Source organism: Mytilus trossulus, chromosome 5 (assembly GCF_036588685.1).
Source record: "Mytilus trossulus isolate FHL-02 chromosome 5, PNRI_Mtr1.1.1.hap1, whole genome shotgun sequence".
NCBI classification, from domain to species: Eukaryota; Metazoa; Mollusca; class Bivalvia; order Mytilida; family Mytilidae; genus Mytilus; species Mytilus trossulus.
The window spans coordinates 20,421,044-20,447,697 of NC_086377.1; the positions used below are offsets into that span (position 1 = coordinate 20,421,044).

At 32.2% G+C, this 26,654-nt stretch overlaps 1 protein-coding gene across 1 annotated transcript; it reads right to left on the reverse strand.

Moving 5' to 3' along the window:
* Positions 1-24,706: 24,706 nt before the first annotated feature.
* LOC134717727 (GTPase IMAP family member 2-like) lies at positions 24,707-26,456 on the reverse strand. The gene is made up of 2 exons (XM_063580219.1): positions 26,379-26,456; positions 24,707-25,483 (listed from the first exon to the last, which is right to left on the reverse strand). Exons 1-2 carry the CDS (start codon positions 26,454-26,456, stop codon positions 24,707-24,709), a joined length of 855 nt encoding a protein of 284 aa, XP_063436289.1.
* Positions 26,457-26,654: the final 198 nt, after the last annotated feature.

The following is a 26,654-nucleotide window of genomic DNA, read 5'->3' on the forward strand; positions in this document are numbered from 1 at the left end:
CAACTTCATTATAGAAAAATATCGATCAACAGATCATCAATGGTCATCTCAACTCGATTGCTTTTCTCACTTTCTACATACCGGCTAAAGTGTGAAAATCAATCTCGTTGAGATGATCAACTATAATCTATAAATACACACGTTTATAAAAGTTATGATAGCTAAATATATTATATACACCATATAGGATAGACACTGTGGTAAAGCTTGTTTATTGCAGAATATAAATGCAAGATAAGGCGTTTTGAATTAAAAAAAAAATATAATATCAGTTGTGTCTTTTGTTAATTTTCTTTCTATGACAGTAAAGTATTACAGAAATTCCAGTTGTTCTTTTGAGTGTTCTAGTTTTAATATTTGTTTTTCTTTTAATAAGCTTTTTTAATATTGTTTCAGTCATAATTTGATTTTATATATGTAAAAATGTATTATTAGAATTAAATTTATAACGTTACTTTTATCTGTTTTTGATATATCACTTAATCAATATCCAAATGAAGTTTTATTCCTATCTTCCAAAATATCAAGGAGTTAAATTCTTCCCATGAATTTGATATATGCGAACAAATATGATCTTTTGTTTCGAATCCTCCGCACCAAAAAAAAAACTTTCCGACAATAGAACTGTGAGCAACCGATGTCCATATCTGTAATTTAAATTCTAAGGAGAAGATCATTCGTGGCTTACCTTTGATATATTATTCTGTATTGAAACCAATGCATTTTGAATTCTCGGTAAAATTAAAGGGCAATACGTGAATATATTAATATTGCATGCCATTTTTTCTGACAGAGTTTACTTGTGAAAAGAAGGAACTAAAATTTGACTTCTTGGAGATTATGAACAATTTTCTTGTTACACCTGAGTATAACTTTACCATGCACAAAGATCCAAAACTGCAACCAGAAAAGAATGGAAATGCTGTACTCATCTTAAACACCACCGGTCAGTATGTAGAACTACCCAACAAAGGTATAGAATGCATACACGACATGACTAAGTGAGAGAACGGATTTCCATTCAGTTTGGAAGTTAATTGTCTGAATTTGAATTCTAACAATAAAAGGTACATTTTATCCTGTTGTGGTGGTAAAGTAAACAATACTGGTTTTGCTTTCTACCTGTGGCATGGAGAACTCTATTTTTCTGTTAGAAAAGATAAAATAATATGGTTAGCCAAAGTAAAACTGAATGTGAAAGCAGAAGAATGGCATGTCTACCAAATATCATGGAACAAAAAAGACGGATTTGTTCTTCTTATAGATGATCAGTTCATTAACATACACAATATGAAGCTACCTAATCCATCACAACCTTGTTCATTTCCGTTCCTTGTTGCTACAACTTCAGGTTATAATGAGACATCTTTGATTAAAATCCGTAATCTGGTAATATGGACTGTTTCCAGGAATATATTGATTAATCACACATGTATAACAGGTAAGTGTGTCTCTTTGTGCTGTTATGTTTTAAAAAAAATTGAAAAGGGGCTATTTTAGACCATAAAATTTGCAGCTTTCACTCCAACTACATGTACTTAAGCATTTAGGACAATTTATCTTGGAAGAAATGTAAGGTTGATTGTAGTACACTTGTTGCTTATGGTATGATCGTTCTAATTTTAAAGCCAAATTAGACTTTTGACCCAAATTTCACGATTCACTAAATAAGAAAATGAAAGTGGGAGTTACAGGTTTCTAGTTTTTGGTGAAGGTAGATTTTGATGAAATTGAAGTCCAATCGACTTGAAACTTTTTATCCAATTTTATGGTCCATGGAACATGGAAAATGATAGTGCGAGTGGGGCATCTATGTACTTTGGACACATTCTTGTTTTATATTATATCTTTCATATTTAGCAATGACATCATTTGTGTGTTTTAACTAATTGAAGACAAACTTAAAACAATATATGGATGAACTTTTATGGCAAATTTTAAAAACAGAATCAGATCTATATAACTGTATAACTCTAAATATAGTTAGCAATTACCGATAGAAAAAACATCCTGTTGATGCTGAATACTGTGCATTTATTAAAAATGTGTAGTTCTCATTGTTGAATAACTGACAATAATGACTTCATAAATAATAGCCCTGGTTTCCAAATATGTCTTAGCATTTTTTATGAAATTTTTCGAATGAACTATATTGACAAACATCTATTGTTGTCCATCTGATGAGTTAAGCCTTTTTCAACTGATTTTGACAGTTCGTTCTTATGTTGTACTGTTATACCACTGTCCCAGGTTTGGGGAGGGTTCGGATCCCGCTAAAATGTTTAACCCCACCACATTATTTATGTACGTGCCTGTCCCAAGTCAGAAGCCTGTAAATTCAGTTGTTGTCGTTTGTTTATGTATTACATATTTGTTTTTCGTTCATTTTTTAAATAAATAAGGCCGTTAGTTTTCTCGTTTGAATTGTTTTACATTGTCTTATCGGGGACTGTTACAGATGACTTAAGGTATGGGCTTTGCTCATTGTTTAAGGCCGTACGGTGACCTCTAGTTGTTAATGGTTGTGTCATTTTGGTCTTTTGTGGATAGTTGTCTCATTGGCAATCATACCACAACTTCTTTTTTATATACTTTCTTTTGTCAATTCAACTTTATCATAACAATTGTTTATTTTTTGTAGTTTTCATTAATACTGTATTTGTTGCATATACCTTCATTCATATTATCCTGAATTTCATTTTTCATTCCATCTTTCGCCAGACTGGCATGTATTGTGGTAAAGGCATATATGATTCATTCATTTATTTTCGTTCTTTGATTAAATAAAACATTGGTAATTCTTACTTCACAGAAATAGTTTTTAACAACCTGACAAACTTTTTTTTGTAACGCTAGCTATATCGTGCAGTAGTTGTTATCTTAATCATCAAAATTGAAAGGCATTTTTTGACTGACTAGATTAGGAATTATATCATTTTCAAATTAGACATTGTACATTTTGTTAATTCAACTCATGCTTATGCTTACAAATGTATGACTATAAAAACCAAAATAAGCATCACGACACTATAGCAGATTTTTTTAAACTGAACCTGAAATCTATCTTATTCCGCATCTCAATTACAGCTGCAATATCTGAAACCCAAACAACTGCTGCATCAACCATCACTTACGGTGAATCAACTACCAAAATACCAACTAACAAAATGACAACAGATATGTCCATGGGTAGGTAATTTAATATGAAATGAATCCTTCAAAAAATAACAACAGATTTTGTTTTTTATTATTATTTAATTTGACATTCATCCATAATACTGACAAAATATGTGTTTTTTAAATAATTTAAACAAATTGCGAATATATGCATGAATCATATGGCTTTTTTTTTAAATTATATAACATTCAATATTGATAACAATTACAAATACAAATAGATAAATGTTGATTACAAATATTCGTTCTCTTGTCCTTTCAACTTTGCTCGTGTTGCTATGAACATCGTATAGTAGTTTTAATGAAAACTGTCCTCGTTACATGTACCTATATTCATATTATCATGATTATCATTTTTCATTTCATCTATGGCTAGACTGGCGTGTTTGTGGCATAAACAATTTACAGTTTATTTGATTTATTTATTTTGATTCCTTTATTTCTGGTAAAAAGTTATTTTATATCAAAACAGACCGCAGTCTACCTAGCTTTTTACTTGTATTATGTGACACTTAACCTTATTACGAGAAACTTACCAAAAGAACATTATGGGATAAGTTTTCAAATGCAACAGAAAACCTATTGGTTTGTTTAAAACCATATCAGTTTACCATGTACGAAATGTTTAATAGATTATAAGAGGTATGTACTATCTATAAAGAAGATATGATATGACATAAATACAACTATTCATTAAAGGACGTGAATGTTATATCATAATTCAACATACATTTAAGGAATGACAGTAATATTTTTTTATAATTATGAAGAAATAACATAAAATACTTGTCTATCCCAAATTCATGTACTTGGTTTTAATGTTATATTTGTTAGTCTCGTGGGATTTTGTCTGATATTCGGTCCGTTTCTGTGTGTATTATATTTTGGTGTTATGTCGTTGTTCTCCTCTTATATTTAATGCGTTTCCCTCGGTTTTAGTTTGATACCCCGATTTTGTATTTTGTCCATGGATTTATGAGTTTTGAACAGTCGTATACTACTGTTGCCTTTATATATAGACAAAATTTGGTGCACACTGAATAACGCGCGTAGCGGTTTATTTAACAGTGTGCACTACATTTTTATGTTATTTCGAATAAACAGAAAAAATATTACAGTCATGTCTTATAATTTAATTCTAAATTCCTTTTTTACCGTAGAAAACAATGAAAATAAACTCATCATATATACCAGGACTAAATTTAGTATCTACTAAAGACTCATCAGTGACGCTCGAATCCAAAAAAGTTTAAAATTCGAAATAAAGTACGAAGTTGAAGTGCATTGAGAACCAAAAATCCTAAAGGTTATGCCAAATACAGCTAAGTTAATCTATGCCTGAGGTAGAAAAGCCTTAGTATTTCAAAAAATTCAAAAAATTGTAAACAGTAAATTTATAAATATAACCATACCAATGACAACACGCTGATAACGTCACGACACATGACTCAATTAGGTCTATAGGCTGATAACAAAATGACGTCAGCCATTCAGAAGACGCCTTACATCTAAAATACAATTATCATTAAACAAAACAATTATTCTTTATTTTCGAACTTTTTTATCAATTTGATATGCGTTTTTTTATAAAATCAATTATATTATTAGAATTTCAGTTTAGGCTGTCAATGTTTAGCATTGAAGGATTGTAATATACTGGTCAACAATCTGTCTGTCCTCATTTTGGAGGTAACAATCATGGTTTCATATTTGTTTTTGCCCTAAATCTGTTCGGGAATTGTATTTTGCACAAATAATTGTATGGAAATGAACCATAAATAAACAGACTATTGGGTTTTTTTTGTAATTTTTATTGATTTTTTTTCTTTTAAAATATGGATCAGTTTGTTCAGCATTTAATTGCAAAAACACGGAATGAGTTTTCTTTAATGGTATTTTTCTACGATATTTACCAAGATGAACTGTTGACACAATAGTCTGAAAGAGCCCAACTTATTACTACATTGATCAATACATACAGTGTGAATAGAGAAAAAAACTGAAGATGAATGGTTGATATTTAATCATACAATGTTATTCTCGGAAAACCAATATGAGTCTTTACCCGACACAAGAAACTGCTTAGAGTCTGCAAATACCATATCTTGTGAGTAACCAGTAAGGTAGAGCACAATATTTATTCGATAAACTCGACACTAAGCTAGGTTCGCACTGCCGATCAGATCAACTTGATCAAGCCCGATCAAGACAAATTACGTGATCGGGAGACGGGTCAAAAACATTCGAGTACATTACCGGGAAGAGATCGCGAGTTCGTCCAGTAGCAGTCGAATTGATAGGGAGAGGATCGTTAAGAGATCGCGATTGGTCAGAATACAAAATTTTTATCAATCAGTAATCGATCATTTAGACCTTTGCTCGACTAATGTCCAATCATTTCCAGATTAACTCGACCAATGCCCCATCGCTTCCAAATCACTGCGACTTGCATGATTATATTATCCCAGACAAACTCGACCAATACCAGACCACATTCGACCACTCTTCAATCTCTACTCGGCCTTACACGAGAACACATGACGGTACATTGCTCTCTAAAAGTATCTGCAGAACGGATTAAATCGCATAACTATGCTTCCGCAAAAATAAATTGGCATTATTATTTTCAACTATACAAAAATTCCTTCATGTACAGTACGTTTCTTTACTTTTGCAAGGAGTGGTAACATTTTAGGAGAGAGAAAAAAAGACACCAAAGAAACAATCAAACTCAGCGGTCGAAAACAAACTGACACAACCATAGCGAAAAACGGTAACCGTCGAGAAGACAAACAGCCGTCCACAAAACTTAGATAATAAAAAAACGTAGCAACACGCAACCTTACAATACCTGGGATGATCTCAGTTGTTCCGGAAGGGAAGAAAATCCTGCAACTTGGCACCGGCGTATTTTATTAAAACTATTGTGCAATAATATTCATTTTTAGACTGCTGATGACTTTCAAGGTTGTCTATAAAAACATCAAGATTACCTGTTTTATGGGCTATTTTCCGTTGGTCCAGAAATGTTTGTACCATAAACATGAAGACGTGGTACGATTGCAATGGAGACAGCTCTTAACAGAAAACAAAATGAAATTATCAATCACAATTATAGGTTACCTTACAGTCCATTATTTTTCATTCGAACTTTTTGGCGTAGTTTCACACAAAATTGAGACGAAAGACAAATATTTTTTTATTTGGTGCGATTTTTTTCTCACAGTAACGATACAAACTATTCACCGAGCACAAGTTTTGATCATTTGTTCCTAAAACACTTTTGCAAGTTTGCATCAACTTTGACAAACTATACACTGGCTGTAAATGCCTGTACAAAACGATGCATTTATTTGTAACTTAAAAATTCAACTAATTATCTAAACGTGTTCTTGCTTGTCATAACTCAAAAAATTGTCTAAAGTTACTCACACTTTCAATCCCCTCTAACCAAACAATGGATTTTTCTACTTCTGTTACATTTAACAAACTATTACAAACGGCACACAACGTTTACCAAACTTTTGTTAGAAAGAAATGCACTCTTGATCTCTTGATAGATATATGTAAAGTTGTGAACTGTTTTGGAAAAGGTATCACTCAAGGGTATTGCAATTCTACCATGGGTCAACTTTGGGGGAAATATGTGACATCTTAGCCTTCTTTTTGGCAAATACATACAGGTTGTTGTCATACACATGATACAGAAAAAAGAAAATAAGTAGTTTTAACCATTTAACTACTGGATATCAAATCTATAAAAAAAAAAATACTGATTACATTTTCATGCACAGTCCTCTTTTATTAATAAGAAAGCAAGTACTTGGGGATGGTAAAGTTAAAGTAAATTACTATCTAACATAAGTACTAATCAAGTGACAAATCTTATTTTGTGGTGTCATTTCCACAAAAAGGGCAATAAAACATATCAGTGTCCACTATGAGGAAGTTGTTATAAGCATTGGGTTCCTCTTTATTGAGTAAGTGCAAGTCTCTCCAACTGCCTACTTATTGTTAGTCATAACAGCCATTGCCTCACCTAAATTTAACTCCTACCACCTTGCCCAAAAATCCAACTGTTTTATTTCTATTTAGATCTTTTAAATGTATGATTTTACTTCTACTGAATATAACCAAATAAACGGAGAATGTGTACATGGAACACCAATAATGTCCCAGGTTACATATAAAACATTATGAAAGGTCATGTGGGACGTACGTGCGTACGGACGGACGGACAAGGGTAACACTTAATACCAATTCCGAAGCGGCAGGGAATAAAAGATTCGGACGTTTTTATACTGAAAATGTGCATACCCGACCAATTCCCGATTATCCCTACGACCCATATACGATCAGGTATATATCCGTCTGAGATCTTGTATAGTTGATTTGGTCTAGCTAGTCGAGTAAAGATCGTGTAAAGATCGTGAATAATTGATCGGAATTATCGAATAAGTATTCATTTTGTTGTCGGGATAGAGTTAATTGGAGTCGTGATGGAGTCATTAAGAAGTCGTGAATGGTCGAGTTAATATCGTGTACAGTCGGATGGCGGTCGGGTAGAAGTCGTAAACAGGCCCGATCAAGAATTTGGTTTAAATTCGGACAATCGGGTTCATCGAATTGATGAAATCGGAAGTGTGAACCTAGCTTACTTAAAACGTTGGATTACATTTTTTATGTTTTCAATTGAATGGATTATGATATTTACATGAATAACCTTGATTTTTTTAACCTTGAAAAATCAGCCTCTTATTTTTCATAGAATATGATGAAATATTTAAATGATAACATTGGCATTAAAACAAATAAAAGTTGTATCAAAAAAGGTTTTATCTAACTACAATTTGGATAACAAAATAAAGTATTTTTTGTACAAAAACATTAATTTTACAAATTTAACTGTAGTCGAACTTTGCAATGTCAGACATTTCAAAATTAATCTTGAGATGATTGTTGACATCATGGTTGATGGTTATACTGTAGATTCATTAAAAATCGTTGGATACCAATTTTTGTGGATTTCGTGGGTACAGGGAAACCACGAATTTTAATGTTCAACGAAATGCCATTGAATCCGAAATGAATCCACAGTATGCCAACGAATTACTAATTGATACAGTCTCCGTTTTAGTGGATAACCACTTCTTAACGTCTTCTGATTCCTGCCACCAGTCGACTAATTTATTTGCTGAGGCAACCGCAACTATTCCAAAAGAAAGGCATTGTATATTTCATGACGTGTTTGAACTGGGGGTGTCATTTCGCGCACTTTACGCCCAAAAGTGTCCCATATAAGCTCGATATGGTTCAAATCCGGGCTACGATCGGGCAAAGGAAGATAACCCGAATTCCATTGGAACAATGGGTCTTGCTCCACGATGCTAATTTTGAAATTTAGCGAGCTCTGCACTAAATGGGATACGGGCCACTTTATTTCTATTCGTTAGCAAAGGTCTTCGAAATGGTCTTATCGCAAGATAACCAGTAGCGATGAGTCGGTCTTGAAACTTTTTGATCTCGGAAGGTCTTTAACATCGTTTGTTGCCTGATTTGTATTCTCAAAACAACTTACAGTGGAATAGGGATGAGCAACAATACGTGCAATTGTCACAGCGACATACCTTCTCCTCTCATGCTGATAATCTGCCATCTTGCCACAGTTAAGAGTTGTGGGTGACCAATTACAAGGTGTCAATCACATAACTTTATAAAATTGGTTATATACTAGCAAGTGTTGAAACCTATGAGGATAAACACATCTGATTGTTGTTTACCGATACAGTAGCTAGATGTGCAGATATAAACTTATCGATTCGATATTTATTGTTCAAACTCAGATGAGATTTAAATAATGCGTAACTAGTTCTATTTCAAAAAATGATTTGCCATGTGTATATATGGTTTTGAAATATCGTTTGATGAGCAGACATATAGAAAATGACATCCATATTGGATTCTTTAGAGTTGGTATATACCTTAAGGTGATATATGTGTCTTTAGCCATTTTTAATTGTAAATAACAAAACGGACCGAAAAGAAACGTTTTGAAAGTTTCCGAGCCTTTATTTCAACTCAAATCGGACGAAACAAGTAATAAAAGCATTGTTTTTTTAATTTTAACTCGGACTATTGCATTGTGTTGATAGTAAAAAGTAGGACAATTTTTAACAAAGCCGGCGAAAATGACCAATAAGTCGTTCGAATAAAACATTTTGGCATACGCTATGCTTTAACGTGAATGTACAAAAAATACAATTGTCATATAACCACCAGTAGCTTAAGTGCAACCCCCGGCATTGAACTCATAATCGAACCGTGTGTTCAATTGGTATTAATTTTGATATTTGATATTCATTTTTAAAACTGATAGTTTGGTTTGAAGTTTATAAAAGTTAGTGTAACAATTTATGGCGTAAAGCAATGTTTGTAATACTTTTTGCACATTTCAATTCGTAATAAGTTATCAAGGTACCAGGCTTACAATTCAATACGCTAGACGCTCGTGTCGTCTTCATTACACTCATCAGTGATGCTCAGATCAAAAAAGCTAAGAGGCCAAACAAGTAATGAGTTGAAAAGCATTGACGACCCACAATTTCAAAACTTTGTGCCGTATACGGCTAGGGTTATATATTCCTGGGTATACATCCTTAGTATTTCGAATAATTCATACTTCTGCAAACAGTATTTGTTTTTATAAATGACCATATAATTGATATTCATGTCAACACCGAAGTGCCGACTACTGGGCTGGTGATACCCTCGGGAACTAAACGTACACCAGCAGTAGCATCGACCAAGTGGTATAAATAGTTATCAAAGATACTAGCCTTATAATTTAATACCCTATACGTGGCAACATTACTGATATCAATACCTATAGGTCGTGTCAGAAGGTGTATTATTTTCCATTCAAGTAATAAGTACTTCGTTACATGATTATAAATATACAAGAATTTCAAATCGGAGTCCCATTTAAATTAAACTTATAATGACGCAAAAAACGGTAAATGTTGAATTTTGATTCCATGCTCCTTATAGAGAGACTATTAAATTTAAAGTGCTTACAGAGTACGTAAAAATTACGTTTATGTACATTTTTCTCTGATCATCGGATCCAAATGTTATATTTATAAATAAGCTTAGATAATCTGAAGTATAGCACGTGAAATTTTTAACATGGTGCTGTCTGCAATGTTACCATTGCATTTATTTACATTCGGTTAAAGTTGTGTTGATATAGTCAATGTGTTCTTAAACATATAGTCAAATTTAGATTTACATGTTGCAATGACATGAAATGAATGTACATTTGAATGTTTGGTTTAAGATTACTTACGTCTACGCACGATAGTTGCATTTCATTTATTCGTCATGTATTTCTAATGTATAAATTACAACCAAAATGGCCATCAATGTATTATCCTTCAATGAGACGATTTATTTTTTCAGGACACAATGGATGGCTTTAACAATGAGATAAGGATTGCATTAGTTGGAAAAACGGGAACTGGCAAAAGTTCTACCGGAAACACCATTCTGAATCGTATGGAATTCAGAGCCAATAATCAATTCCTTGCAGTTACGGATAAATCAGCATTTGGGACAAGAACACTTCATAAAAAGAAGTTGGTTGTAATCGACACACCAGGAATTCTTGATACACATCACGACATAGAAGACATGAAAAAGGAAATAGTAAAGATCATTGGTTTGTCTTTACCTGGTCCACATGCAGTTCTGTACGTAATGCGAATAGGTGATAGGCTTACTAATGATGACCACAACTGCATACGTACATTTACCGACATGTTTGGAGAAGAGATTTTTGGTAATGTAATATTAGTGTTCACAAAAGGAAATGATTTAGAGGGTAAATCTTTAACTGAATATGTTAAGAATTCTACTCCCCTGTTCCAGAATCTTTTATCAAAATGCAGTAATCGTATGATTGTTTTCGAAAACAATGGCACTGATTGCGAAAAAAACAAGGCAGTGGAAAATTTGCTTGGTATGATTGATGGAAAAACATACTACTCAAGTGATATGCTTAAACGTGCTCAAGCTGCTTTCATGGAAAGAATGGAAAACATTGAACAGGTCGATAAAGTAAGAAGGGAAATTGAAAATGAGGGAGAAACATTCAATTTTTTTGTTAGTTTAGGATTACTAAGTACCTCTGTGGCCTTCCTGTCCGGTATTATGATAGCTGGTCCCATCGTGTTAGCTACAAAAGTCGGAAGTTCTGTCGTTGCAGCTGCAAATGTTGTTGGTTCTGTAGTTGGAGTTGCAAAAGTCCTTGTATCTGATCCTACTGTGAAAGCTAAAAAAGATGAAGATGAAAAAGATGCCAAGTGTTCGATTTTATAGAATGCTGCTTTTTGCATGATTATTGGCATCAGGACAATGGATATTTAAGAAATAATTCATGGCAGCCGTAGTTTTGTTTTCATTCAACCATGGGTTGGGCATTTTTAATCGATTAGTTTACACTGAGCGTTACCGAGGGGTAAAATCCGAATTATTTCGATTCTAAAGACAGAACATCGGTAATTTTGTGAACCGTGATAGCCCTAAACATATGTTTCCGTTTTGGCTTAACCATTTTACCAAATTTTGATTATTTTGATAATATTATTTAATTTAATGATTATTTTTTTTAATCGCATTTTTCACTCAATATTTTCTTCCAATGTCATTTTATTCGTTTGTAGGCGCACAAGAAGTTTCAAAACGCCCTGTAATTATATTTGATTTTTTGTTTACGGATATATATTCGTGACGTCATCTTGTTTCTTTGCCAAGCAAGAACAAAAACATCATTTCGCGGAATTTTCGTTTTATGATATTTTACCATGAAAAAAAAAAATGAAATGGACTTTTTTTTTTATTTTGCTGTACAGAGAAAAATATTATACCTGGATATTGGCTGTATAAATAAGTTGATCGAACGCAGAACGCCCGTTTTTGTGTATGACTGTAATTGCGCTAAAGTATTGTGATTATACTGGTTAACTGTAATAGGTCGTCTAATTAGAAAGTATATCATTATTGTCGTTATTAACATTCGCTATTGTGAATGAAGTTAGCTTGAATTGGTATTTTTTTAATCATAACTTTAATATTTCAAAGGACGTTATCATTGCGTTATAGATAACAAAACGTTATTATTAAGGTAGTATGCAATCAGTTAATTCAAATTTGAATTTAAAATTATCTTTATAATCATTTTTAAACGAAAATCATATCAATATCGTTTTGTATTTCGGTGTAAGTCTGTTCAACCTTTATAACCATTGACATATCTTTAAAAAAATAGGATTTTCTTATCACAGGAAAAGATAACCTTAGCCATATTTGACACATCTTTTTTGTTATTTAAGTTCCTTAATGCTCTTCAACTTTGTACTTGTTTGGCTTTACAACATGTTTAAGCTGAGCGTCACTGATAATGTTATAATCCTGGTACCTTTCCCTGAAAATGAGATATGACGTCATACTTGTATATGCAATTACTAGATAAAGGATTCTCGGAATTTAAAATTTAACACAAAAAGTGTGTTAACCATAAGACAAAATAGTTCAACAACTCTTGAAAATTGAATATTGATTGAAATCAACTCTCGTTATTTAAATTAAATAGTAATAATGAACTCATCGAAAGCTCGTTTATTATCATATTTAAATAACTGATTCGAATGGATATCAAGCGATATTCAATTCTCACTCGTTATGAAACCTTTAAATACCCGTATCACATGCCAATGATGCATTTCCGGCTTAAATATTGTTAAATATTTGAATACTAGTACCAAGGCGATGGAAACTATATCTCACATTATTATTCTGAATAATAAGGTTTTTCTGACTTTGGAGGGTTTCTTTGGTTCGTGTTAATGCATCATTCACGATTTTTACGCTTCTAAATATTTATCGATGGAAAGGTTATATTTAATGTTATTTTATGTTAAGCTAAAGTCAAACTAACAACTAACACATGTTATAATGATGCAGGCCAAAGCTGTGACAGTTTATGTTTTAAAATTAATCATACCAAAAGATACGTGTATAACTTGCATACACTACAATTATAAATTTATTTATACAATAATTTCAATACAGTCTGAACCAATGAGCAAATCATGTAATAAATAAAAAGACAAATGTCATCAATTATTGATATTGAATTTTTAAAAAAAAACAGTCAATTTAGAGTTATTTCCCCTTGACTATAAATTTGTGTAATATTTCAACTTGTGGGAGCAGATACCGCCATTAGTACTGCAACTGTCATCGAAAAAGACGCTTAGTTAACACACGGCTGCAAATTGTTTTAAATGATAGAATAATATCTATATTTTAATTTTCGTCGGGTCGTTAAAAGTTTCTATGGTCACATTTTTGTATTTTATCCCTTTAATGGGGTACCCCATAATTTACGGTTTTGGGTAGTTACCTTAAAATCCAAAAAAAATAATTTTTTGTTCAATTTCCCGCTATTTTCGTACATATTTTCTATGCACATATTATCAAGGATCATGGGAATGATGAAAACATAAATATAATACCATCCCCAAGTAAAACTTTCAAACTTAAAGTTGGCTGTTTTTTAGATAGAAATTTAACGCGTTTTTCTTTGAAAACGAGAAAACATATGATATAAAAACAGTATTTAACATTTGAGAGGACAAAAAATATTATCGCAATACTGCATGCAAATTGTGTTGGGCAAATTCTAAACAATTTTGTCAAAAACTCAAAAATAAAACCATCATTTGGACCCTTTTTAATTACGGAAATTTCCTATCCGTCAATCAGCTCCACCATTTATTTTTTCCTTTACAATCTTTTTGATAGTTTCGATATTATTATGTAGATTTTGTAGGAGAGGTTAATTTATTTTTTAGTAATTTGAATATATATAGTAGTTCTTTCGTGTATTTTCTGTAAATAAGTTATATTTTTGTTAATAAAATTTTTACTTTTTATAAAAGTTAACCAAATCTTTCGGATAATAGTTTTTTTCCGGATAATGACTAGTTGATATTGTGTGAAAATACATTGTATGTCAATGTTTAACCTCAGAGCAATTAATATGCATGCAAGTGGTCGGGGGAAAAGTACTATTGAAGTTTCGCAGAGATTTGGTGTGTGACAAGGTGATGCTAAAACCAACTTTTCTTGATATTCTGCTTTCCTTTGGCGAATCTCAGTCATGTTATGAGACTTGCGCCAGAAATCAAAATTGGTGCGTCTTTAACAGTCAGGGGCGATACTTAAACAAGTTATTTTTTTAAGTTATTTATATAAGTAATTTTTGTTTCTAAAAATAATAAAATTACTTAATAGAGTTATATTAATTTTTAATAGAAAAATATAGACTAAATGTAGTTTTCATGAATTTTTACATCACTTTATATCATAAAACAAAGAATTTATTCGATTTGAGAGGAGTATTGAAATAAAGGGTTAATTTAAAAAAATAATGACAAAAATATGACTTAAATAAGTTATTTTATACATTTTAAAAAAAATTAGTAATAACACTTATTTTAGGAACATATGTGATTGATTTTGATTACAAATTATAAATAACTTCAAGTCTTAATTAAATCTCAAGTATCTATCTATTTATATCAGTCTACTTTCACGATTTTTGAGGAAAATGATAATTTCATAGTCCCAAGAGACCAAAGTTAGTAAAATCTGTATTATTGGACACCTATAAAAAATATTATTCAGAAAAGTTACTTATATAAGTTATATTTAAAACAGCCTCGTTTTCAACATTACTTGTATAAGTTATTTTAATTGTTACTTGTTTAAGTAATGCCCCTGACTGTTTAAATTAGATTGATTGATTGATTTTTTGTTGCTAAACGTCCAGTGGCAAATATTTCATGCATGTTCAGGACGAGATCAAGTTAACAATAAAAACAATAGGTAGGTTTTGTCATAATAGAGGTCATTCGGGATGAGGGTCGGGAAAATTTAGACTTCCACTGGAAAACGATGATATTTTGGATTGGGATAGAATTTGCCAATGCAACAGGCCACCTACGGACTCCCCCAAAGAGTTGCTGCAAGGGTTTTTAACGTGCAAAGAACGTTGCACTCCCTTTACACGAGGCATCGGATTTAACATCTCCATTCTGACTTGACGTGACTGCGAACTTGATACATCCCGCACAGTCAAACGGACGACCCTCTTCGTTTTACTGCCGGTCGGGAGAAGACCAAGTGACCATATTTCGTTTCCCCAGTAACACAGGGAACTTTAAATTAGAAACAACAGAAATCCATATATGTGAACAAACTGATCGACATGCATCCTAACAACCTGACACTTTCATACGATCTCGCGCTCAGTTTCTTCCTTGTAGTTTGGATATATAAACAAGTTTTTTTTTGTGTAAAAGAAATACATTAAAAAAAAACGGAAAACTACACAAAACTGAGTCCTTTAAACGTGTTGACTGTCTTTTAAGTCAGTGTGCTCATAATGTGAGTAATCATTTATCCATGCATAACAAAGTACTTACTGAAGCCAACACCTGTGCAATTAAGTAAACCAGTTACTGAAAAATCAGAATTTGAACTTGCTGTCAGTTCATTTATAACGTTAGTGAATTTATTTGTTCTTCCATAAGAAAAGCCTTTCTCATGTAGCACGACCCAATACATATACCGATCACTTTGCTCTGATGCTTACTAAAAGAGGGACGAAAGATACCAAAGGGACAGTCAAACTCATAAATCTAAAACAAACTGACAACGCCATGGCTAAAAATGAAAAAGACAAACAGAAAAACAATAGTACACAAAACACAACATAGAAAACTTAAGAATAAACAACACGAACCCCACCAAAAACTAGGGGTGATGTCAGGTGCTCCGGAAGGGTAAGCAGATCCTGCTCCACATGCGGCACCCGTCGTGTTGCTTATGTGATTACAAATCCGGTAAATAGTCTAATTCGGTAGGTCAAATTCATGAAAGGGAAGGGGATTGTGAGGAACATATCCGATATCATTTGTGAAAAGGTTATTCCATAACGGTCAACCAACTCGTGATGGCGTCCGTAAAATTTACGAAGGGATGATTTCAACTTCACCATTTGGAACTCTTGATTTAATAGCTTCCTTGTGAGCAGTAACCCTCTATCAAGAAAATCAGGATAGGAAATGCAAGCACTGGTATATCGTATCAATTGAGAGATATATACCCCGTATGCAGGTGCTGCTGGAATGTTGCTACTTAGAAATGGAAAGTTCACAATTGGAAAGCTGAAATCATCTTTTTTGTCGTAAAGCTTTGTCTTCAACCGACCCTCATTGTCAATTTCTAGATGTAAGTCAAGATATGAAGCTGACTAAACTGTATCTGTAGTATCCTTTATCTCCAATTCGATGGGATAGATGCGTTCCACATAGTCACCAAATTTTGAATTGCTTAGTGAAAGAACGTCATCTATATAGCGGAAAGTAGAGTTAAAGGATATTGCTAACTTCTTATCTTTCTTCCTAAGAAGTTCCTGCATGAAGTCAGCCTCATAATAATAAAGAAACAAGTCAGCAAGTCGAGGGGCACAGTTTGTTCCCATTGGGATGCCGACAGTCTGTTGAAAAACACGTCCTCCGAACGTAACAAATATGTTGTCAATCAAGAAATCAAGCATCTTGATAATATCGGTTTCAGAGAATTTTTTGTTTGAATCAGAGTGATTCTTTACAAAGTAGGATTTATCCCTCCCTAAGACAAGATACTTGTATCTACGTTGGCCATTCTTTTTTATGAAGCAAAGTAATACCAACTCTTTTAATTTGTCTTTAAGTTTGGAATGTGGAATACTTGTGTAAAGAGTAGAGAAGTCAAATGTTTTAATACTGTTACAAGATGAAAGAGAGTTAGATTGTATGTACTCTAAAAGATCTTTGGAATTTTTAAGTATCCACATCTGATTCACGCCACCTCTAGAATAGACAGTTTCACAATAACTTTGAAGCCCGTCTTTGATTGCTGATTAAATGGATGTTAATAATTTAGAAAGAGGTTTTGTGGAGCACTTGGAAGACCCAGCAATATACCGCTGTTTGTAAGGACACTTATGTAGTTTAGGTATCCATTACAGTGATGGAAGATCCAGTTCTTCATCTTTGGTTGAAATATCAAAGGAACAAAGAACAGACCTATGATTATCCAGGATTTCCTCTTTGGTAAGTGTCGTGAGGGTATATGTTGAGTTTCCAAGTGAAGTGTCTATACCTAATTCGTTTATCAAGCAATTAATGTAATGACTTTTACAGACAAAAACGATGTTAAACGATGTTAAACTGCCAAACTCCAGAACTAACTAGATATAGTGACACCTTACAATTCAGACACAGTGGGGCCAAGGGACGTGAAATATAGAATTTAACTCTGAACTCAATATAGGAGATGCCATATCTGCTGCTGGAAAATCAAAGTCTATGTTAAGTTCAGAATTACACCAAGGTGTGTCTGAAAATATCAAGGATACATTAAAGAGGAACAACTACTTCACCCTGGTTGCCACCAGTGCTCTTTTGAGCTATGTCCTCGTTTTGGTATTTCTATGGAAATTATGCTCGCATAGCTTCTTAATAGATATAGGAAGTTGTTATGAGTGCCAATGATAAAACACACCATCCAAGTCACAATTTTTAGAAATAAAAACCAATATAGGTCACAGTCCGGTTTTCAACACGGAGCCTATGTTCAAAAGTTCATTTGTTATTTAAATGGTGAAAAATAACACAAAGGCGCTTCTGAACCGTATTTTGTCCTTTAAGATAACAAAAAATCGTAAACGTACGGCTACATGTATTACAAAATCAATCGTTTCTGTAGCAACATTCGCCCCATTACATTTGGTATTGGCAGTGCAGATATATCATGCATATGCATATGGGAATATGGGTCACGAACATTGATCGAAACTTTGTACTAACATTGCTTTTGTGTTTCCTATGCAAAGGTAAGACTACAGATGACGAGTTTGACAGAATCGTGAAGGTATTTACGCTCCAGATAGCATTTGTACTCAAAAACTGTGTTTGCTTTGAACAAACTCTGTCTTGCGCCGATTTTGTTCTTACAAAAAAAGGGAAGTGTCTTGTAATACTTATACACGTACTGAATCCGCATATGATGACTAAGAGATTGATTCATGTCCCTATTTAATGAATACTATGGCTATTGTGTGTCGCTTTTAAAATTTATATACAAAATGAGAAAATTGGCATTGCATTGTATAATTTTTCATCCTTCCCTTTAAAAATTAATAAGTTATCTTTTTTACCACAATTATCCCACTAAAACATGTTCATGCACCAACCTGACTTTGTTTTACACTAGATTATTCTAAACCTCGCATTCGCCTCGGGTGACTTAAGTCTATTTAGTGTTATAACTGCTGTTCAGATTTTGCAAATACACAATATGTATTTATCTATCACTAGATACTAATATTTACAAAATACACAACCTTTAAGATGCACAATTAAAAACACTGTTTCAGCGCTTGCATTTTGTTTTTTTCAAAGATAGAAAAAATATTGAAATAATTTGATAAACTGGTGTTTTATAGTTTAGAAAATAATTCTGTAATATACTTTAGTGAAAAACTATTCACTATATGAAAGTTTGTGGGTGTGAAAAGGACAAGGCCACTTCTTCGTTTGCTATGTCTTAAATGGAAAAATCAGAAGGTTCCAAGCCAACGTCATTTTGTAATGGCAGCTCTTCATATAAGTAGTCAAATCTTTCGTTTTAACATCGTCTATAGCATATGCTTATGATTTAATTGTTTTTTGTTTCATTCTATTGAATAAATATCAGAATATTTCTCCTTTTTGTCCTTGTGGTTGAAATATTGATATTTTTCAGTCTGACCTTTGACCTCAATTTCACAAAATTGTAACCACTCTGGATTTTTACGACCCAACTTTTCCTATTGTACACGTTTTCCTCTTTCCATCGATATATAATTTAGGTGTGTGTTCTTCCGGACCATTAAAGTTTAAAAAAATGACCTCTGGTTGCAGTTCTACATGACGTATGAAGCTCTTAAATTAATAGATAGTTTAATAAAGCGTAGAAGAGTAAAATTAAGTATAAATACATCAGTAGCCCACAGCTCTTCTTCTGATTATAATCCGGTACTGATAGTGTTCACTCACTCATTTTTTTTATGAGAATATATACTGTGTTTGTTGTCTCCCTTCTCTTATGTATAGTTTTAATTCTATTGTCATGTTTTGTAATTTCAATGAAAAAAATCACCACAATTATTTGTACACTCTAATTTAAAATGAAATTGTGCTGGTCCTCGGGGCGTTCTGATTAACAAATAAAAATTGTTGTTGTTGTTGTTGCTTATATATATAGAAAAGTTTAGAATTTTCCAGACTACAAAATATAATTTGTTTTAGCAGACTGACATAAACTCATTTGTACTAACAATGGTTATTACAAAAAATTATGTGTCACCTTTATTGTACCCTCTTGGATGTCTTCAATTAAAAGGCATATTTAATACATTGAGGGTGATCTTATGGTTGTTCTCAACCTTATTATGGTACATGTATTATTGTACATTTTAAGAAATTTGTCACTTTGGAAATTAGGTGATTTACACTAGTTTGGGACACGTATTTGACTACATGTCGTGCGCAAGTTTGAGTAATAATGAAAAACTTCTCCTTTGTTGTATAAGCTTATATAGAGATAAATGTAATAGCTTGTCATACAGTGTATATAAACTCTGCATGTTGTACTTGAAGTGTACTAGACTTCTTGACATTTGTTTTATTGACCTACATACAAGTGTAGGTCAATAATGCAAGGATTGCAATTAATATTGTCTCTTAAACTAACCACGGCCTCAATTTCCTGGTACATGGCTGTAAGTGATTTTATAGTTCCTCCTGTCTGTTTTGGTAACCATTTCACAATTCTTTAATCTCAAATTCCAACAAAAATATGATGTAAAATAAGGACTATCCGATCCCAAGAATAAAAAGCTTAGTAGTATTTGGAACAACTGTTTAACATTTAGGATTTTCAATGCTATTCAACTTTGTACTTGTTTGGCTTTTTAACTTTTTTGATCTGAGCGTCACTGATGATTCATGTGTAGACGACACTCGTCTGGTGTATTAAACTATAATCCTGGTACCTTTTATAACTGTTAACACCACTAGGTCGATGCCACTGCGCGTGGATGTTTCGTCCCGAAGGAATCACTAGCCCAGAAGCCACCACTTCGGTGTTGACATGAATATCAATTATATTGTTATTTTTATAAAACTTTGAAATTTTCGAAAAAATAAGGATTTTCTTATCCCAGGGACAGATATCTAAGATATTAGAAGATGTGGTATGACGGCCAATGAGACAACTCTGAATCCCAATAACAATTTATAAAAGCTAATTTTCTTTTCCTAGAAATATATACTTTAGCCATACCTTTTACTTGACACATCTTTTTTTTTAAATTTTGGGTCCTCAATGCTCTTCAACATTGTATTTGTTTTGCTTTTTAACTAATTTGATATGAGCGTCTTGTGTAGACACAACGCGCGTCTGGCTTATTAAATTATAAATATGATACCTGCGATAACTGTTTTCACCTAAAATATCATGCTCATAACAAAAAAAACCCCATCATTTGTTTAATTGTTTCATTCAATAAACACTGTATACTTATAGTTTGATTTGAACTGATTATCTTCCAAAATAAAAGTTTCACAACCTTTTACCAGTCCTTCACAAAAAAATCATGTTCTCACTCAGATATCTGGATAGACTTTAAGTAAGTTACAAAGAAATTTTTTTAAATTGAAAAAGACAAAATCGGTTTGATCTTTTTTTATTTCTAATGCTATTTTGACTAAACTTTAAGCCAAAACTAAAGACGAAGGTACAATACTAGCTAGCTCATCGAAAACATTCGATCATCGTTATTAGTAACAAACACGTCTGCATACCACATATTGTATTATACTTGTTCTATACTTGAATATTGCTTTCATTCCTCCTAAATCTTAACATTGTGTTTTCTATTCATCATAAAATCGTTTAAAAACAGTCGCCCTTACCAAAACATTTTTACTACATTTGGCATGGATAAAAGGATGACAAATTTAGAATCACTAGCACACTGATTTTAATTTTTTTCTAAACTTTCTTACTGTCACTTTTAATTTGTCTCCAAATAACTAAACAAAGAGAACTAACATACATTTAAAAAATCATTATCACACAGCCTAACATTTATCAGTAAAATAAGAATACATTCTGACTTGAAATGTGCTACAGTGCAATTAATCGAATACGACAAACACACCAATTGAAATATGTAAATACCGCCTTCCATATCCACCATCACCTGTGATCATTTCACCAATAACGCCAACTGCTCCAACGCCTCCGGCAAAAACAAGAACAGCTCTTCTGCCACTGCCCCAACCACACCCGAAGACAGTACCAGCAAGGGTTACTAACAATATAATTAACGCTCCCATGGTTGCTTACTTTAGACTTTTATCTTGAAATGATTTAACGTCTTTAAACGGCTTCAAATGTATCACCAGGATTATTTAAAAATAAAGCAGCACAACAAAATTTTAAGATTTAAATACAATGGATAATTGTATACTTTTCTCTTGCCTTTTGTGGTTTTACTTTAAATCAAGATATGACAAAGTAGACTCGAATCTGCGAAACATTATATCTTCTTTTTTGCTCGATGCATTTTTCGATTGTATATACATGTACAAGATTTAGGAAACATCCTAACATAAGATATTCGGCATATTTGGACCAAGTTAAAACAAAATGCACAATTTGCTGACTGATACAAATATAATTAAAAGAAAACATGTACTGGTGAAACAGTAGGTTGATATGACTGAGGATAGATAAATTTGAACCAAAAATGAACAGTGCATTTCACTTATTCAAATGCTTAGTCGGAGTTATACTGGTTTGCTAAAAATAGTTCAATCCACCAACTCTGTAAATATACACAATACAATTTGCCATAGAAACTACCTTTGCGGCTAAAACTGTGACACTTTTATCTATGAAGTTTAATAAATTATTGGTGATCTGACAAATGATAGAATGAATGTTGGGGTCATAACCTTTACCAGCTCACTAGATGAATCAAAATATGCTAACAGGTGTTAATCAAATTTACTTTTGGAATGTAAAAGGGACTCGAAGGGGATTTTTGTTGAGCAAAAAAATAAAATTTATTTTTTAATCATTGAAGAAACAGTTTCTTACATAGTAACTCGTGGACTATCGAGTATGTTTCCTAAATAGATTGCATCCAATATTTAACAATACAATATGAATACACTCTGACTAGAAATGTGTTACATGTACCTATTGGTATTAAATATCCATGTATCTGCAGTGCAATTATTTGAATACGACAATACTTATTTATGAAAATTATAGACATGAGTAAATCACTACATATACTCTAAGTTTCTTTTACAGTACATTTTATATTCTTACCAATATTTCATATTTTTAAAGAATTCGATAGCAATTGGCTGCTTACGTAATGTGAATGTTTTCTGATATGAATTTTCTAGAGCCTGTTTTAAACTATTCTCATAACAAATTAAAAGCATTTATGAACAGTATAAATGTTATTTTAAGTAGTTAATCATTCCAACATTCAAGATTATAAAAAAATATCAAATCCTGACTCTGTCTCCAGTCCACATCATTTGTTAATGAAAATTCACAATTTCTTCCTCGGATTCTCAATTTTGTCACAACAGTACCATCTCTTACCATATATCTAACATAATTTAACTATTATATGAACTAGATTGTTCAAACAAAGCCATATTTGCAAAAATTCTATATATGACGATACCAGTCTTGTGTATGAATTCACTGATAGAAATGACTGCTTACATCTGAATTTTAAATAAATTCCAAGCACAGTTATTGTTGGATATACAAAAGAACTTTAAAACAATAAATGTATAGCAAATTATCTGTTTAATGACCAAATAGGTAGGCGTTTTCTCTGATTTTAAACACCTGGGGTTTTACATTTCCTAAATTATTATCATGTTTCTGTCAATGTTGAATATTTGTTACATATTTAGAATAGCATACACTATAGTATATTTTGTTAAGGACTTTTTGTAATTCTAGCTTGTATTGTTTTATGCCGCGGTCAGAAAGAGGCACATTTAGGCTTACTTTTGTTTTAGCGAAGGACAAAAACACTCCACAAATAATGTCAAGGAAGGATCAATGAGTTTCAATGACTGCGATGAGTAAAAAAAGGCATTTCTAAAATATTTAAATTACAAATATGCATATAGCATGACTCTGTTCTTAATTCAGAGCTTTAAATAAACCATGCATACTGTAAACTTGAAACGTATGCTGAGTCATAATGGTTAAAGCCCATGAGTTTTTCAATCTTCTAGGATTATTAATAAAACTTCATATTAGAGTTATTTCTGTTAACTTTTTGAGAAAAACATATTTTGTGAAATACTATATGTTCCCTATTGTAACCCTATGTGGGTTGCATTTCTGTAAATATAGAGATTGTTATTTCCCATAGAAACTCCTTTTGCGACTAAAACTGTGACAATTTACTATGAAGTTTTGTGAATCAAATGTATCCTTGAATAGAACGTTAATACGCACTACTATTTTATTCAAAGGTCAACGCATATACGGTGTGGCTTAAATTCTCCATCGCCATGCTCGTTCGAATTTAAAACATTTCTTTACTAAATCCTAGGTATAATAAATAAAACAAAACTCTAGATGACTGGACCTATATGTAATAATTAGAATAGACAATTATCATGAGTGACTTGCAATTTTTCCATAATTGACACTATCCAATAATGATAAAAGAGGGACGAAAGATACCAAAGGGACAGTCAAAATATTTATCAAAGTACCTACCACTTTTATCTCATTAATTATTTTGTCATGAAACCAATACACTAAATATACCTGACAACCAGTGAACATTTACCTTTTAAATCAACGGTGTTAAAGTTAACGCAAGCCATTGTTTATCCGACGAACAGGTGAGAATAGAAAGTTTACAAAACACTTGAAATTAATTTTTTTTAATTAAGTATTACAATTTCCCTTCATCCGCCAAGAAAAGCAAAAATAAAAACCACGAGCAAAATAACCAGCTATACAGTATTTAATATAAAGCTTCACATCGCTACTATAAAATGTTATTATCTTAGAAGACTTTTGAATATTTAAAATAATCTGAAAGATCGAATGTACAATTTGCAAACCACGGAATCCAGATAAAAGGTTCCGATCGAAATTCAAAGCTGATGGCTGTTTGTAACAAACGGTCTCATCATGATCATAGCTTATATGTTTATTGTTTTTTGTTCTTTTCTTTTGAAATGTATATGTAATTCAGTAGCCTATCAACACGCAGTTTAAAGCCTTATAAAATATTTACTTAACAATTCAATTATCGTCTAGAATTTCTCAAAAACCAAAAAACATTTCCAATGGCTAGAACTGAGTTAAACATTTTCTTCCCATTAGTATACCAGTTGCTAATATTGTTTTTGAATTGTTCGCGACTCACAACTTTTTGGAGTATTTCATTTGTATACACATTGCCACTATTTAATACGATTGCATCTTCAATTTGTTTAAAAAGTAATTGAACTTGCAAATCCATATCTAAATCAGTTTTTCTGTTATTAAAATATATGTGGCTGCGACATTTGCCAATAAACTCTAAAGCAGATAATGGTAGCGATTGCATGTATTCGCTATATTTTGGATCTTTTCCAGAATACTCCATATCAGACTCCCACGTATCTTCATGGGTAAATACAACAATGGTGAATGGCAACATTTCTTCTCCGAAAGTGATCAGGCACTCCTGAAACAAGGTTTCGTCCTCTGCTGTAAAACGACCCATCTTCAGGCATAGTAAAAATACGTTTGGTCCTGGATGTGCAATTCCAGAAAAGGGGTACGCCATTTCGATTGACTTTTGAATTTCAGATCGAATGGCATGAATTGGTTTTTTGACATCTTGTAGTCCAGGGGTGTCGATTACTACTATATTTGTTTCAAAACGTTTTGTTTCTCTCTTTACACAACTCCATGTTGAAGTGCTTCCTCCAGGTGAACATTCAAATTCTTTTTTATCGAGAATAGAATTTCCAGTTGCACTTTTTCCAGTTCCCGTTTTACCTAGTATAACAATACGAGTGTCATGGTTATGTGAAGCCTACAAAACAAAAACATCAGAGATGAATAGAGTTTCTGATAATCAAATTGCATTGTAAATGATTTAAATGTTTTAAATGTTTTTTTACGCTCCTTCATCTTTTTTACCTTGCAAAGTGAATTGTTTGTGGGATATCCATTTTTCCAATGTTTTACGGTTTTCGTGATGGCTTTATTTTTGAATTATAGCCTCAAACAAAATAAAAGAACAGTTTTGGGAAATATGATATAAAGACTACATTGATTATCAATAATCTTGTTTACAAATTTAGACAAAGTTTTGCCTATTCTTTAAACAATGACTAACAAATTGTTATAAAACAATATACGATTATTATTACCAGAATTCGATTATGTTAGAACAGGTGTTCCGTGAACTTAAGGTAGTTCAGGGGTATACCGCTATCTTGATTTGTACAATCACCACAATAAATAATCGGTCTAGTTCTCGACCAAATCTCCAAATTTGGAGACAGATCTGCAATTTATTGGTTACATTGTTGATCTATTTAAAAATAACTTAGTTATTCATTGCATTATCGATTTTTTTTTAACAAATACAAAATATGTGTGCTTTTGGAATTATTATTTTTTTTAAAACGCCAGTTGATTGGAGACTCTTTTAGTACAAATGAGCTAGAGCCATTTTTCCTGGAGTTCTTTCATTCGATTAAATAGGTAAATCATGTTTTGAATAGCCCGATAGATGCTAGTTATAGTACATGAAAATACGTCACATTCATATAATATGATTATGAATATGATTTTCTTATTCAGGAGCAATTTAGTGACATTTTTTGTCATTAAAAAGTGTATTTATATATATTAAAGAAACACTAAACCAATTTCATGTTTTTAAGGGACAAAATTTATTAACTACAACAATGACAAAATACATAACTTTGTTTTGGTTTGAAATGTCCTTCACGAGGATTTCCCTGTTCTTCCCACCCAAAACACACCTTATTCTGCATTTTGGACTTCCTTCCTTTTTGAAGGGTTAAATTAATTATTTATAACGAATATCATGATACATATGAAAATCGAGTTATTGACCAAAAAGCATTTTTATTTTTTGTTTTTAAAGTAAACTCTAATATTTTAGCATCTTTTGAAATTGGCCCTTCTGTAAAAGAATCCAGGGGGAAATTGGCACTGCCTCTTTTTCATTG